Source organism: Tachyglossus aculeatus, chromosome 4, assembly GCF_015852505.1.
Source record: "Tachyglossus aculeatus isolate mTacAcu1 chromosome 4, mTacAcu1.pri, whole genome shotgun sequence".
Taxonomy (NCBI): Eukaryota; Metazoa; Chordata; class Mammalia; order Monotremata; family Tachyglossidae; genus Tachyglossus; species Tachyglossus aculeatus.
Genome location: NC_052069.1, coordinates 74,835,807 through 74,853,292, shown reverse-complemented (window position 1 = coordinate 74,853,292; position 17,486 = coordinate 74,835,807). Strand labels below are relative to the sequence as shown.

Sequence of the window (17,486 nt, the reverse complement as noted above, 5' to 3'; positions counted from 1 at the left end):
CCCATTTTACAGATGAGGTAACCGAGGCACAGAGAAGTTGCCCAAAGTCACACAGCTGACAAGTGGCGGAGCCGGGTTAGAACCCATGACCTCTGATTCCCAAGCCCGTGCTCTTTCCGCTCAGCCATGCTGCTTCTGAAGTTAAGTAACTTGCCCAAGGTCACCCAGCAGGCAAGTGGCAATCGGGATTAGAACACAGGTCCTCTGATTCCCAGGCCTGTGCTCTTCCCATTAGACTACACTGATTGGGAGGCAAGAGTATGTAAGATGACATGTATGGTGGTGGTGGTGGAGTGTTTGGAGCCCACGAATAAGAATTTTCTTGATCAGTTGGATAGCAGGGAGCTATCAAGGGGGATTTGAGGACATTTGTAATGCTATTGAATTGGCAGGCTAATTGACTCTTCTGCATGCATAGATGTGCCTGCTCCTTGAGATGATGGTGCTACTGATGATGAGATTTTGAGGTGTAATAATAGTATTTATTGAGTTCCTACTGAGTGCAATGCACTGTACTAATCGCTTGGAAAGTTCAATAGAAGTATAAGACAAATCCCCTCCCCACAGATTTTATATTCTGACAATCAAATAATAATAATAATAATAATAATAATAATGATGGAATGTGCAAAGCACTAAGTGCTGGGGGGATACAAGGTGATCAGGTTGTCCCACGGGGGGCTCACAGTCTTAATCCCCATTTTACAGATGAGGCAACTGAGGCACAGAGAAGTTAAGTGACTTGCCCAAGGTCACGCAGCTGACAATTGGCGGAGCCGGGATTTGAACCCATGACCACCGGCCCCAAAGCCCGTGCTCTTTCCACTGAGCCACGCTGCTTGTCATGTTTAGACGAGTGCGGGAGACAGCTGAAGGGTTTATAAAAATTCAAATGATGATAATTAGGGAAGACTTCTTGAAGGATGTTGGATTTTAGGAAGATTTTAGGGGATGGCTCAGGTCTGGCAGGCTGTGCGTGGAGCCCTGTACTAAATGCTTGGGAAAATACAACATGATAGAGTTGGTAGGCATGATCCCCCAGCGCTTAGAACAGTGCTTCATCCTCCCTCTTCTAGACTGGGAGCCCACTGTTGGGTAGGGACCGTCTCTATATGTTGCAAACTTGTACTTCCCAAGCACTAAGTACAGTGCTCTGCACACAGTAAGCGCTCAATAAATACGATTGAATGAATGAATGAATGAATGAATGATCCCTGCCCACTAGGACCTTACGGTTAAGGTCTGGGAAAAAGTTGAGCAAGAAGTTGGAGATAACCAAGATGAGTTCTAGGTACACTCAGGAGGTATCCTATGAGGAATACAAGCAGTTGGGGTAGGGAGTGAGAAAAGGCAATAAGTAAGGTGGAGAGACCTGGTGGAGAGCCTTGAAGGGAATAGTAAGAACACTTTGGTTGATCTGAAAGGAGATAGGAAAGTTTTGGAGGATTTTGAATCTTTTGGATTTTAGACTGTGAGCCCACTGTTGGGTAGGGACTGTCTCTAGATGTTGCCAATTTGTACTTCCCAAGCGCTTAGTACAGTGCTCTGCACATAGTAAGCGCTCAATAAATACGATTGATGATGATGATGATGAAGAAAGAGAAGATGTCTGCTTAGTGACATTTCAGAAAAATGACTTGAAAGCAGTGTGATGTAGGGATTGAAGTAGGGGGGAGGCTGGCCACAGAGACTAGTGAGAAGGTTGATACAATAGTCCAATCAGGCTCTGACTAGAGCTTAATTCCGGAAGGTAGCCATATGGGTGGAGCTGAATGGGCAGATCTGTGAAATCTTTTTGAGGAAAAAATTGGCAGCATTTAGCAGTAGATTGAGAGAATTGAATGAAAAAGAGGAGTCCAGGATGATGCTGAGGCTGTGGGACTTAGTCACAAATCTCTAGAGGAAATCTCCTGCCTCCTCTCAAAATCCACTCCCTTCCCCTGTGGATCCGACCCCATTCCTTCACACCTTATCAAAACACTTGTCCCCTCCCTACTTCCCTCCCTAACAGCCATCTTCAACTGTCTGCTCTCCAACGGCTTCTTTCCTACTGTTTTCAAACATGCCCATGTTTCCCTTATCCTACAAAAACTCTCCCTGTACTCCACAGCTCCCTCCAGCTATCACCCCATCTCCCTCCTACCATTCCTCTCCAAACTCCCTGAGTTGTCTGTACCCACTGTTTCAAATTCCTCTCCTCCAATTCTCTCCTTGACCCCCTCCAATCTGGCTTCCATCCCCATTATTCCACAGAAACCACCCTCTCAAAAGTCACCAGTGATCTCCTTCTTGCCAAATCCAACAACTTCGACTCCATCCTAATCCTCCTCGACCACTCAGCTGTCTTTGACACTGTCCACCACCCCCTTCTCCTGGAAATGTTACCCAACCTTGGCTTCACTGACACTGTCCTCTCCTGGTTCGTCTCATCTCTCTGGCCTTTCATTCTCAGTCTCCTTCACAGGATCCTCCTCTGCCTCCCACCCCCTAACTGTGGGGGCCCCTCAAGGTTCAGTTCTAGGTCCCCCTTCTTTCTAGCCTCCATCTACACCCACTCCCTTGGCAATCACATTTGCTCCCGTGGCTTCAACAACCACCTCCCTGCGGATGATACCCAAATCTACATCTCAGGCCCTGATCTCTCTCCCTCTCGGCAGTCTCACATTTCCTCCTGCCTTCAAGAACATCTCTGTTTGGATGTCCTTTCATCACCTCAAGCATAACATGTCCAAAACAAAGCCCCTTATCTTCTCCCCCAAACCCTATCCTCCCCCTGACTTTCCCATCATTGTAGACAGCACCACCATGCTTTCTGTCTCCAAAGCCCATAAGCTAAGTGTTATCCCTGACTCTTCTCTCTCTCTCGCTCTCTCTCTCCCCTCCCCCCCCCCCCCCATATTCAATCCATCACTAAATCCTGTCGGTCCCACCTTCACAATATAGCTACAATCTGCCCTTTCCTCTCCGTCCAAACTGTTACCACGTTAATACAATCCCTCATCCTATCCTGCCTGGACTGTTGCATCAGCATCCTTCATATCCTCCGAGTATCCTGTCTCTCCCCTTTCCAGTCCATACTTCACTCTGCTATCCGGATCATTTTTCAACAGAAATGTTTAGAACATGTTTCCTTATTACTCAGGAAACTCCAGTGGTTGCCCATCCACCTCTACATCAAACAAAAACTCTTAACTACTGGCTTTAAAGCACTCAACCACCTGTCCCCTTCTACCTCAACTCACTACTCTCCTACTACAACCCAGCCTGCACACTTTGTTCCTCTAATACTAACCTTCTCACTCTGCCTCTATCTTGTCTGTCGCGTTGCCAATCCCTAACCCATGTGCTGCCTCTAGCCTGGAACCCCCTCTCTTCTCAAATCTGACAGACAGTTACTCTCCCTTTCTTCAAAGCCTTACTGAAGGCACATCTCCTCCAAGAGGCCTTCCCTGACTAAGCCCCCCTTTCCTCTTCTCCCACTCCCTTCTGCATCACCCTGACTCGCTCCCATTGTTCTTCCCCTCTCCTAGCCCCACAGCATTTATGTACATATCTGTAATTTATTTATTTACGTTAATGTCTGTCTCCCCACCCGCTTCTAGACTCTAAACTCGTTGTGGGAAGGGAATGTGTCTGTATATTGTAGTGTTGTACTCTCCCAAACACGTATAACAGTGTTCTGCATACAGTAAGTGCTTAATAAATACAAATGAATGAATGAATATCCTGGAGAGAAGAGATGTGGATTAGATAGCAGGAGAGAAGTCCAGTACTAGAGAGTTAGAGTTGTGTGTCTTCTTCATAGAGATGGTAGCTGAAGCCATGTTAAAGGACGAATTCCCCAAAAGTGAGGAGGCAGAGGGAGAAACCTCCAATAAAGGTAAAGGGGATGGATACCCATGATTAAAGGATGAGAGGTAGAAGAGTGGTTCCATGTTACACTGTTTCATTTGCTACTCATGGTACCTGATGCCTTTGTCATAGCTTCTCCAATTTTTTGTTCTAGATAATCATCCTCTTTTTGATTGTCACTGTACCAACATGTCCAGTGCTGTGGCATACCATTTAAGCTTTGTCTTCATTGTCGTTAAAGAGTTTCTTCTGCCTGTCCATTTTATGGTTGCCCCATTTCACTAGAGCAACTTGAGTATCGTCATCCATTCTCCTCACACATTTCACTCAGTGATGATCTGCTGCGCAGGTAGGATGGATTAAAGGGGGAAATAATCGAGAGGCCAATGAGGGAGTGACTACGGTTATTCAGTTGAATGATTGTGAAATGGCCTAGGACTTGGTAATGGCATGGATTTGTGAAAGGGAGTGGGCAAAGGACAAGTAGGCAACGAATATCACCTTGAGATTGGGATTCTGGGAGGCAGGCAGGATGTTGGTGTTGCCACTTGGGAGGAAGCTGATAGGGAGAAAAGCCTAGGAGTTATTTCTACTGCGCTGCCATTAGAGGCATTTAGATGGAGAAGTTCAGAGAACTGCAAGGGAGGTAGTCTGGACCAAGGGGAAAAATGCCAGAGAAAGAGGTAAGGGGAGAATAGAAATGGATAGAAGAGGGCAGGTGGAAAGGAGTTGGGCACCTGCAATGATCCATTCCCCTTCCTTTTATAAAGGTTTGAGAATCAGCATATACCAGTACTGCTGCAGGCAAGCCCCAGGATTGTGTCAAGAACGTGGTGCATTGACTGTCACATGCATCAGAGATCACGGAAGTTAAGTTTAGGGATGAGATCTTCGCATCTGAGAGCCAGGGAGGACAAGCAGACAGGCACTAAGGTTGGCGACACTTTCAATTAATCAAACAATCGATAGTATTATTTGAGCACTAACTGTGTGTAGAACACTGTTCTAAGCACTTGAAAGAAGACTATGAGCCTGTTGTTGGGTAGGGACTGTCTCTATATGTTGCCGACTTGTACTTCCCAAGCTCTTAGTACAGTGCTTGTACTTATTTTACTTGTACATTTCTATCCTACTTATTTTATTTTGTTGGTATGTTTGGTTCTGTTCTCTGTCTCCCCCTTTTAGACTGTGAGCCCACTGTTGGGTAGGGACTGTCTCTATGTGATGCCAATTTGTACTTCCCAAGTGCTTAGTACAGTGCTCTGCACATAGTAAGCGCTCAATAAATACGATTGATTGATTGATTGATTGCTCTGCACACAGTAAACACTCAATAAATACAATTGAATGAATGAATAAATGAATGAAGAGGAGAAGCCGCGTGGCTCAGTGGAAAGAGCGTGGGATTTGGAGTCAAAGGTCATGGGTTCAAATCCTGATTCCACCAATTGTCAGTTGTGTGACTTTGGGCAAGTCATTTAACTTCTCTGGGCCTCAGCTCATCTGTAAAATGGGGATTAAGACTGTGAGCCCCCAGTGGGACAACCTGATCATCTTGTAACTTCCCCAGTGCTTAGAACAGTGTTTTGCACATAGTAAGCGCTTAATAAATGCCATCATTATTATTAATGAAGAGTACAATATACACAGCTGGTAGACATGTTCCCTGCCTACAACAAGCTTACAGTTTCCTAGTGTGCACTTCTACCCCTCTCGCTTTTTTTTTTTTTTGCTTCATTTTCCTGCTCCCTTATTTTTTGGCTCATCTGCTAGAACCCATTTTATGCTATTGAATCCAAAAAGGACAGAAATGACAAATCCTCCTAATGTTAACTGGCTAATGAGCAAGTTATTGTTCAAGACACAGAATGGTGGTGAGTCTGAGAGATCTTCCTCCAGCTATGTGGTGCAGATTTAGCAGTTACACCCACTGAGACTTTCAGATGGCTATTCTGGAGCTTTGGGGCTGGCTCCCAGCCGGGTCCAGTTCTGGTAAAGTGGAGGAAAAGTGGAAATCTTCACCTTCCCCCAATTCAACAAAGGAAGACAAAATGGAACTGCTCTAATGTCTAATTATGGTCATTTTTTTTTTCTGCCACGGGACTGCCAATATATCTGTGTATATCTGTGTCCACAGAGGCCAGGGTTCCATTCCCAAAGTTCAAATTCCATATTTGTGAGGAAATTTCAGTTTGGGCAGAACCAAGCAGAAGATGGTTTTGTCGTTTGGATTATTCTAGAGATGTAAAACTAGGACAAAGTGGTGAGGGGTTTAAATTTGATACAAAATAATGATCATGTTATTCAGTGATTATTTTGTGGCAGGCAATGTGTCTCCTCCTGGGAGAGGTGCAAAATAATCAGATCAGAGTCACTGTCCCACTTGAGCTTCACAAAAATGGGCTAAAAGTGTGGAATTTTAAAAGCGTGGGAAGCAAGCTCCTTGTGAGCAGGGAGCATATCTACCAAATCTGTTACATTGTACTCTCCCAAGCGCTTAGTACCGTGCTCTGCACATACAATTTGCATGATGAATTTCATTGATCAATCAGTTAATGGCATTTATCTAGAACTTACTATGTACAGAACACTTTACTAAGCTTTTGGAAGAGTACAATACAACAGAATTAGCAGACATGTCCCCTGCCCATAATGAGCTTAGTCTAGAGGGGGTAACAAACAATAAGATGAATAAGTAATTTATAATGTACAATTTAGTGATACGTACATAAATGCTGTGGGGTTGAATGATTGAGTCAGGTTACCGTAATTACTTTAGGAACAGCTTCCATTTAGGGAGCGTTGGATTCCTAAAGAAAGGGATTGAGTTAAGTTTTATTTCATGCCTGGTAAATGCCTTCTAGATATTGATGATAATGGTGATACATCAGTGCTGTTGGGGCACACTAAGAATTGGGAAAGAGACTTTGATTATTACAAAATGAATACTCGCTATTTGTTACTCATTTACAAAATGCTCCTTACCAAATTCTATTTTAATAACTGGTGCCACCAAGCCTTGTGGCAAAGGTTTGGGCCCTGAACTTTGCTTAGGAATGGTCCATTTTCTTTCGGAAGAACCCCAGGCAGAAGAATGAAGGGAACAGCCTACTGCTTCTTAGTTGGGATGCTTTCACTTACATTTCCTATCCAAGTGATGCAGTGTTTCCACCAGTCTGGCCACTCAAGCTTGGTAGGAATCCAAATTAGAGGGAGAGAGGCCTAAGGGTAGTTCCATCTGTGGGATCGGATCAGCTTGTCCGCAAAATGAGCCAACGCCTTGGCATCTGAGGGCAAACTGCCGACTTTTCCATCGTCTTTCTTCCAAAGGGCCTATTTATAGCTGCTTCCGTTCTGATTCAGAGGAGCTTCATCTCTCCAAGAAGCGGGTGTGAAGCCCTGTTTATAGGAGTGGGTTGTAGGGGTGGTTGAGTAGAGAACAGAATATCATACAATATTTAAGAATGACTCCCCAGTGAAGACCACATTTCTCCCTGACAGCAATCAGTGGTTGATGTTTTAACCTTGGTGTCCGGAGTCTTTCAGGTCTAAGGACTTTGAGGCCCTGCATCTCATAATTTGTTGAATTTTTATGATCCTTGTGGTTTACGGAGGGAAGTTTCACATCAAACCTGTCCCTTCTAGCTCAGGGGACCAATGGACTTTTAGACTGATTTCCACAGCAACAAGCTGATGCTCGATTTTATTTGAGCACAAAAGCTTTGATTCTGAGCTTGCTATAAATAAGTACAATCCAACAAAGGAAATATGCAAGGAAAGTAAATATAATCTGCCCCGGCAAAGAATTAGGCATCAGCCAAAGGCTACAGGAAAGGGCCTGGTGTGAATCAGCATGACTCATCCTGTGTGTGACACTGCCCCTGAGGAGAATAAAGCACCACAAAGGGAGCAACTAAACTGGACTTTAAAGGGCTCCATCCCTCCAAAAGCAGAGCACAGGGTTTGGTTTTATTGTATTTAGTGGAGGCTTACATTTCAGTGACTTGGAGGGGAGGTAAAGTTTGTTTCTGGCTTTGGGCAGGTTGAGTTCAAATCTTCTGAAGAGCAACTAGCGCATCCAATTAGTCAGCCGGTTAATCAATCAGTGGCATTTATTGAGTGCTACTATGTGCAAAGCACGGGTCCTCAGAGACTCAGGATGTGTCCTACGTTTATTGTAAGCTTACAGGGGTGTCATAACATTTTGAGAAGCAGCAGGAGAAGCAGCATGGGCTTTGGAGTCAGAGGTCATGGATTCAAATTCTGACCACCAATTGTCAGCTGTGTGACTTTGGGCAAGTCACTTAACTTCTCTGTGCCTCAGTTACCTCACCTGTAAAATGGGGATTGGCTGTGAGCGCCCCCCCCCATGGGAAAACCTGATCACCTTGCAACCCCCCCCCAGTGCTTAGAACAGTGCTTTGTGCATAGTAAGCACTTAATAAATGCCATTATTAGTATTAATCAATCAATCAATCGTATTTATTGAGCGCTTACTGTGTGCAGAGCACTGTACTAAGCGCTTGGGAAGTACAAGTTATTAATTAATTGGTAATATTATTTTGAACGGGCAGAGAACTTTTCTGAAGCCCTTTCTCATTTTGTTCTCACAACATCCCTGTGAGGTGGGGAGGAGCAGAAATTATTATCAATGTTTTAAACATGAGGTGGTGGAGGCCCAGAGATGTTATGGGACTTATCCAAAGTCACACAGACCAGTGAAAAAAGGAAAAAGGGGAGGGACTTCAGATTTCCTTTCTCCCCCCTCTAGCTCATACTGGTAGTCAAACAGTGCTCTGCCCTCAGAGGGACCCCCCCAGTAAATAGTGATAATTAATCTGTCAGTGTTCACAGCCAGAGAGGTATACTGTGTCCCCAGTGACAAATACACCTCATTCTAAGCATTATTAGTGACATAAGGACAGCTTCTGCTTTCTAGAACTTTAAAAAGCCATTTTGACCCTTTGACATTTTGAGCCATTTTGTAGGTACAAAGTCATCTTTATGTTTTAGTGGGACCTAAACTTGCTCAGGTGCTTTTATGTTCTTTGAAATGCAAATGTGTATGGGACAAAGTGTCATCAGGCCCGAGTTTTCAATCAACCAATGGTATTTATTGGGCTCTTATTTTGAGCAGATCACTGTACTTCACACAGATCACTGCAAGCCCAATATAATAGAGTTGGTAGGCACAATCCTGTCTGGAGGGCAAAGACAGACTTAACATAAATTACAGCTAAGGTAAATAGAGCATAAGGATATTTACCTCAATGCTGTGAGGCTGGGGTGAGTATCAATACCTGTTTTCTCTCCTTTTGATTGTAAGCCCCATGCATTTGGCCTGAATCTGCCCCAGTGCTTAGAATGGTTCTTGACACATAGTAAGCACTTGACAACTACCATAAATTTTTTTTAAAAAAAAAAGCAGTGCTTAAGGGGTACACAGTTAAGTGCATAGTCGACCCAGAGGAAGGTGGATAGGGGAAATAAGGACTTAAGGGAAGGCACAGTGGAGATGTGATTGCAGGAGGATTTGAAGGTGGGAATAGTTGTGCTGTCAGATATAAATCTCACCATCTTACCTCCTTCCCTTCCCCACAGCACCTGTATATATGTATAGATGTTTGTACATATTTATTAATCTATTTATTTTACTTGTACATATCTATTCTATTTATTTTGTTGGTATGGTTTTGTTCTCCATCTCCCCCTTTTAGACTGTGAGCCCACTATTGGGTAGGGACTGTCTCTATATGTTGCCAACTTGTACTTCCCAAGCGCTTAGTACAGTGCTCTGCACACAGTAAGCGCTCAATAAATATGATTGATCGATATAAAAGGGACAGAGTTCCAGGTTGGAAGGGAAAGGGGTCGATGGCAGGATGGAAGAGATGGACAAGAGGGTAGGATGAGATTAGAGAAACAGATTGTGCATCTTGGGATGGACTAGATCAACAAGGTAAGTAGGAGGGGGGAGCCTTAAAGATGGGGTGTCAGAGAGGAACTCAAACTCCTTCCTTCCTCCAACCCCAGGGGGAAGGGGCGAAAGCCCTGTCACTTCCCTTAGGCAAACAAAACCCTGCGCGAAAGGAGCTGTGAGCCTTCAGTGTCTGATCTTTTCATTAGAAAATCTCTGTCCTGCAGAGACTCAACCATTCAATCGGTGGTATTTATTAAGTGCTTATTGTGTGCAGAGCACTGTACTAAGCACTTGCGAGAGTACAACACAACAGAGTTGGTAGACAGATTCCCTACTCACATGGGGCTTACTGGAGGTTTTGAGGAATGAGGAAATATGGACTGAACAGTTATTCAGAAAGATTAAATATGCGGGTTGAATGACAGATGGGTTTGAAGATAATGCCAAGGTTACAGACTTGTGAGACAGGTAAGGTGGTGGCACTCTCTACAGTGATGAGAAGGGTATTCAGTTAAAGGAAAACACTAATCTGCCTTTTTCAACATGCTTTAATTTGGGATTACAAACGATTTCCAATTAAACACTACGTAATAAGCAAAAAATAAGTTAATACATCAAACTTGCATACAATATCAGAGCTTGACAACAAGTTTAAGAACAACAGTGCACTTAAGACTTTGGGACTACGTTATTAAAACTTTCAAACCGTATCTAACTGGAGCACAACAATTAAGAGCTCTTCGAGGCTTCCTCAAATAAATTACGTGACCGCATTTTTAATTTTGGTTACCCTCCCCTGCTATGCACAAGACCATCGGAATGCTGGGACACTTACACATTATAAAACAGTACAAAGCAAAGCGAGGAGACACATGCCAGCCTTAGACAAGCTGCCTTTAAAAGTGCAAACCTTTGTTTCTCTTCCTGAACCCCCCGGCCTGAGAACTGGAGATGGGCCGGGATCGTTCTGCTTTTCTCCGCCACGCGTGGGGGACAACTGGCTCAACCAGGGGCCTCCACGCCTGGGAGGGCACCTCCGGTTTCCAACGGGGAACAGGCTTCCGACAAACTGTAGTGCAAATCAAATACAAGGGAGCAAAACACCAGAACAGAGACCACCATTAGTAATGCTCATTCTCAGCGGGGCAGCGGGATCGCTCCTCCTCCCCTCCTAGGCTGCCATCCGGACCAGAGGACGCACCAGGGCGGAGGCCTCCGCTTAGGCTCTCCTTTGGAAAGGGGCCCGGCGGAGAGTGGGCAGCGCTACGAGACAACAGCCGCGGAGCAGGGCCCCGATGTTATAGATGGGGTCGGTCCCTCCCCTCTGCGTGCCGAGCACCCACAGGACCGTGGGAACCATGGGGGCGGCCACGGCCAGGAGATCCACCATCAGACTCTTGCTCCAGTAGCGCCGGCCGACACCGGCCCGAGAGAGCCGAACGCCGCTGCCCGCGTCGTCTTCGGGGGAAGGCCCAAAGTCCAGTTCCCTCATGAGCTGGTTTCTGCCGACATCGGCCTCTCCCTCGCTGTAGCGCGTCTCCACGGGAGACACGAGGATGGCAGAGTCGGAGCCGCCGGCTGTTGAATCGAGCCCGGAGGGAGACCCGTCGCTGGCCTCGGCCTCGGCGGGGGCCGGCGCGGTCCCTGGGTGCGGGCCTTGCCCCGTGGGCATCTTCCACAGCAGCTGCTCTCCGCCGGGGCCACAGGGTGCCGTGTCCAGCTGGACGACCTGTTCCATCACCACACCGTCTTCCACTTCGGGTGCCATCTGGTCAGGGGGTGCAGGAGCAGCGCTGGACTGGAAGACAGCAACTTCGCCGGACTCGGTGGTGGCGGCTGTCATGATCTCTTCAAACAGATCCAGGCCGGGAGGCAGGTTGCCGGGGGCTGGCGGTGCCTCGAGTTCCTCTAAGGCCCCGGCCTGGTCCCCCAGGGCCCGGCCCCTTGCCAGCGGGGTACAGGCAGGACTGAGGGGCACACTCTGGCCTGGGGATTCAACCAGGTATTCCAGGCACAGCTCCTCCCGGAAGGACCCATTCTGGGCCATCTCCATGCACTGGAGCAAGGATTCCAGTTTTGTATTTTGTATATTGATGTCCACAAAATACTTCTGGATCCCTTTGTCCTTGTCGGCCAAGCTGCTCCTCATGGTCTCGATCACCTGCTTGAGCTGCTTGATCTCTTTTCTCGCTTCCTTCAGCGCCAGCTGGGCCTCCACCCGGTGACACTCCTCTTCGATCCAGTCGTCTCGCATGCGAGTCAACTGGGACTTGAGTTCTGAGATTTCAGTCTCCCTACGCGGGGAAGAACAGGGTGGGATCAACGGAGAGTGGCTCACAGTCCCACCCCTTGGGAAACTCTTTATTACCCATCTAAGGCTGATAACCTGCTCTGCACACAGTCAGGACCCAAATACCATTGATTCTTAAAAGTTGTTTAAACGTAATTTGTTAAGCCCTTACTATGTGCCAGGAACTCTACTAAGCACTTGGTAGTTACAAGCTAATATTAATTGTGGTATTTGTTACGCACTTACTTTGTGCCAGGCACTGTACCGGGCGCTGGGGTAGATACCAGTAAATTAGGTTGGACATAATCCATGTCTCACATGGGGCTCACAGTCTTAATCTCCATTTTAAAGATGAGGTAACTGAGGCCAAGAGGAGTTAAATGACTTGTCCAAGGTCACACAGCAGACAAGTGGCAGAGCTGGGATTAGATCCCAGGTCCTCTGACTCCTGGGTCTGTGCTCTTTTCACCGAGCCACACTGCTTCTCATTGACTGAAGTAGACTGCTGGAAATGGAGGTCTGTGGGGAAAAAAAAGGGCCTCTTTTTTTATTTTTTAAAGTTCCAGAGTTTTTAGTTTCTCCCTGAAAGACAGACCAAGAGTCCTGTCAAAAGCACGGTATGCTCTGGATTCAGGGCCCAATTTATAATAGACGTAGTTGCCCCTGAAGACTCTCTCAGTTTTTGCCCACCCAGTTCAGGAGGTTGGCTCCAAGATAAATGCAAAATGGCTCTGTTTTCTCCTAACTGGCTTTAGCTGTGAACTCCTCACACAGTAGCAATCCTCTACTGTTTGGAAATCTGGTAATAATAATATTGGAGCAATTGGAGTATTTGTTGAGCTCTTACTATGGGCCAAGCTCGGCGCCAAGTGCTGGGGTAGGTACAGTACAATCGGACATGATCCCTGCCCCAAAGAGGGAGAGCAAGAATTGAGTCCCTATGTGATGAGGAAACTGAGACACAAAGAAGAAAAGCATCTTGGACAAGGTCACACAGCTGCTAAGCAGCAGAGGTAGGATTAGAACCCAGGTTCTCTCCCTTCTCCTGGTGAAAAGGTCACTCTTTCTCCAAACTAGAGTTGAGCCCTACTTCTACCTTCCCTCCCGACGCTACTTCTCCACAGAGAAGCAACATGCATAGTGTACAGAGCACGGGTCTGGGAATCCGAAGATCATGGTTTCTAATACCAGCTCTGCCACTCGTCTGCTATGTGACCTTGGGCAGGTCACGTCACTTTTCTGAGCCTCAGTGACCTCATCTGTAAAATGGGGATGGAGACTGTGGTCGCCCAGGTGGGACAGGGACTGTGTCCAACCTAATTTGCTGGTAACCACCCTGGCGCCCACTTCAGTGCCTGGCATATAGTAAGCACTTAAATACCACAATTATTATTATTATTACTCCTCCTCTCAAACGTTTGCCTCTAGGACAGAATGTCCAGACCAGTGAGAGCTGAGCACTCCAAGAGTGCACACAACAGATGAGTCTGGTGGGTGTCCCTGCCACCAGGAGAGACAGGGACGGCTTCGGCGAGCCTGGCCGCTGCTACTGCTACTTCGTTGCTAGAGAAGCAGCGTGGCTCAGTGGAAAGAGCACGGGCTTTGGAGTCAGAGGTCATGGATTCAAATCCCAGGTCTGCCAATTGTCAGTTGTGTGACTTTGGGCAAGTCACTTCACTTCTCTGGGCCTCGGTTCCCTCATCTGTAAAATGGGGATTAAGACTGTGAGCCTCCCGTGGGACAACCTGATCACCTTGTAACCTCCCCAGCGCTTAGAACAGTGCTTTGCACATAGTAAGCACTTAATAAATGCCATTATTATTATTATTATTATTACTGTCCCTACAGCCAGTTCCGGCTTTCAGAGGGGCCGGTGCAGGACCACCTCCCAGCTCTCTGCCCACTCTGCAGCCATTCTGAACCTCTACAGAGCAAGAGTACGATTTCTCCCTTGATGGCTCAGCTAGGCCTCAACGCTCTGCACCTGGGGGAACATTAACTGCAGAAGTCTGTGGCCCCCAGCCATCCCACTTTGTCCATCCTACTGGCCATCAGGAGCCCTGGGTTTGAGTCCCAGCTGGGCTACGGGCCTGTTGCGTGACCTTGGGCTGCTTAACCCTCTCTAGGGCCTCGGTTTTCTCTTCTGTGAAAAAGAGATCATAATACCTCCCTCTTCCTTCCTCACAGAAGGATAAAATGCAACAAGGAATGTGAAGGCGCTCTACCAACCCAAGGTATTATTAAATTCACCGCTGCTCCCAGTTTAAGACTGGGAGAAGCAGCATGGCCTAGTGGAAAGTGCATGAGCACGGGAGTCAGAAGACTAGAGTTCCTTTCCTGGCTCTCTCAACTGTCTGCTGGGTGAACTTGGGCAAGTCACTTAACTTCTCGGTGCCTCAGATTCCTCATCTGTCAAATGGGGATCCAATTCCTGCTCTCTCTCCTACTTAGACTGTGATTCCTTGTGGGACAGGGAGTGCATCTGACCTGATTAATTTGTATCTATTCCAGCGCTTAGAACAGAGTTTGACACACAGTCACACAGTAAGTGCTGAACAGATACTATAACGCCCCCCACCCACAAAACCACTAAGTTCTAATTTTATTCATCTAATTATTTCACTCTCTTCACAGCTAGATAAACTGAAACACAAAACTTAAAGTGACTCCCTTAATAAAATTTACAAGAGGAGGTTTCATAAATCCCAGCCCCATGGCTTCTTCCGCGCACAGCTCTGCTAATTCCTTTCCAGAATCTCAGCGGTAAGGAAGAAGTAAGGACAGGGATAAACTCGTCTGTCCGAACCAGTTATAGTTCCTTTTATTCCTTGTGAGAGACAGGTCATACGGGAGACACTCTGCCGGTTAAAGCATTTGATCGAGAACAATGGCTCTTTCCTTTGGCAGAGAAAGGAGAGACCAAAATAACTAGCTCTAACCCCAGAATCCACCCCCAAGGGGATTCTCTCTGAAGTAAACAGGACTGACTCTGATCTCCCTAGAGGGGGGCCGCTCCCTGCAGACTCCGCTCATCTCCCCCTTCACCTTGCCAGTGGCCCAGTTTGGGACTTTGGAGGGTTGGCAAGATTAACCCGAAGACACTTGCAAAATCATTCACACCCAGAAATATGGATGGCTCCCCCTGAATACAGTCAGTGTTCCATTTACACGGGACAGACAAGCAACTCAATTTACCTAGCAGCTCTTAAAAAGGGGGATGATACAGCAAACTCTGAAAATGGTGGAAGCGCTACAAGATGGCCTAGTGGAAAGAGCACAAGTCCCAGAGCCAGAGACAGGGTTCTAAACGCACTTGTGTCATTTGATGGATGAGATAACAGGCTCAGAGAGGGTAACTGACATGCCCAAGGTAACCAGCGGGCAAGTGACAGAAGCTTCCACTGTTTTCCCTCCTTTTAGACTATGAACCCCGGATCTATACTTCACGCTGCTGCCCGGATCATCTTTGTGCAGAAACGCTCTGGGCATGTTACTCCCCTCCTCAAAAATCTCCAGTGGCTACCAATCAACCTACGCATCAGGCAAAAACTCCTCACTATCAGCTTCAAGGCTCTCCATCACCTCGCCCCCTCCTACCTCTCCCTCCCTTCTTTCCTTTACAGCCCAACCCGCACCCTCCGCTCCTCTGCCACTAACCTCCTCACTGTGCCTCATTCTCGCCTATTCCACCGTCGACCCCTGGCCCACGTCCTCCCCCTGGCCTGGAATGCCCTCCCTCCTCTTCTTCCCTTCAAACCCCTACTGAGAGCTCACCTCCTCCAGGTGGCCTTCCCAGACTGAGCACCCCCATTCCTCTCCCCCTCCCCATCCCCCCCGCCCTACCTCCTTCCCCTCCCCACAGCACCTGTATATACGTTTGTACAGATTTATTACTCTATTTTACTTGTACATATTTACTATTTTATTTTGTTAATATGTTTTGTTTTGTTGTCTGTCTCACCCTTCTAGACTGTGAGCCCGCTGTTGGGTAGGGACCGTCTCTATATGCTGCCAACTTGTACTTCCCAAGCGCTTAGTAAAGTGCTCTGCACACAGTAAGCGCTCAATAAATATGATTGAATGAATGAATGAAAGTGTGGGGCAGGGATTGTGTCTGATTTGAAAATATCAACCCGAGCACTTAGCATATGGTAAACCTTTAATACATGCTATCATCATTTCATGATAAAAACCTCGGAAACCAACCCTTGTTTTCTACCACACACTACAAAGCAGCAGCGTGGCTCAGTGGAAAGAGCACGGGCTTTGGAGTCAGAGGTCATGGGTTCAAATCCCAGCTCTGCCAATTGTCAGCTGTGACTTTGGGCAAGTCACTTAACTCCTCTGTGTCTCAGTTACCTCATCTGTAAAATGGGGATTAAGACTGTGAGCCCCCAATGGGACAACCTGATCACCTTGTAACCTCCCCAGTGCTTAGAACAGTGCTTTGCACATAGTAAGTGCTTAATAATTGCCATTATTATTACAAATCCTAGCAAGTTCTGAGGTGCAGACATCTATGGGGTACACCGGGTTCGTGCTTCTGCCAAGAACAACGCTGCTTGATACCTCTCCTGAAGTTGGCTCTCGGATTCCTTCAGTTTGGTCTTCAGATGCCTCACTGTAACCTCTTTCTGCTGCAGGGGTGTCAGATACTGTTCCGGGTTGGGTGGTTTAACCCCATGACTCTCCCCACAAGAAGAGTACCTTCCAGCTCTCCTGAAACAATCCAGAGGGTGCAATGTTATTTTCATCCTATTTGCTTTCCAGCGAACGAGGACCCCAGAATTAATGACGACCAGAAGGAGATCAGTAGCAATATAAATGCAGCAAGGACTAGAAGTCTCATGTGGCACAGGGACTCAATCTTGTATCTACCCCAGTGCTTAGTACAGTGCTTGGCACACAGTAAGTGCCTAACAAGTACCATAGTAATAACTATTATTGTTATTACCATTAAGGATGCCGTCTGGCAAATATGTATTGATCAAATTCTATGATTTATTTTGACCACTGTAGTTGTGGTTTTTTTCCATTTTTCTTCCCCTCCATTAGTGAATATGGTCCTAGTGGGCAGGGAACAGAGAAGCAGCGTGGCTTAGTGGAAAGAGCATGGGCTTGGGAGTCAGAGGTTGTGGGTTCTAATCCTGCCACCTCCACCTGTCAGCCGTATGACTTTGGGCAAGTCACTTAACTTCTCTGTGCCTCAGTTATCTCGTCTGTAAAATGGGGATTAAGACTGTGAGCCCCACGTGGGACAACCTGATAACCTTGTATCTACCCCAGTGCTTAGAACAGTGCTTGGCACATAGTAAACGCTTAACAGATACTATCATTATTAGTATATGTCATGTTTTTATTCTGCATTTCCCAAGTGTCTCTTCTAGTGCAGTGTATCAAGTGGGTGCTCAATGCTGCTGCTAC

At 46.7% G+C, this 17,486-nt stretch overlaps 1 protein-coding gene across 8 annotated transcripts in view; it reads right to left on the bottom strand.

The window, feature by feature from the left end:
• Positions 1-10,302: 10,302 nt before the first annotated feature.
• Positions 10,303-17,486, bottom strand: part of SYBU (syntabulin) — a 105,982-nt gene continuing 98,798 nt past the window's right edge. For all 8 annotated transcript variants that reach the window (XM_038745313.1, XM_038745316.1, XM_038745312.1 and 5 more), the window contains 2 exons: positions 16,632-16,781; positions 10,303-12,066 (listed from right to left, as the gene is read on the bottom strand). In XM_038745313.1, coding sequence (XP_038601241.1) covers positions 10,992-12,066; positions 16,632-16,781 — 1,225 coding nt within the window. In that variant the 3' untranslated portion in view covers positions 10,303-10,991. The remainder of the gene's footprint in view (positions 12,067-16,631; positions 16,782-17,486) is intronic.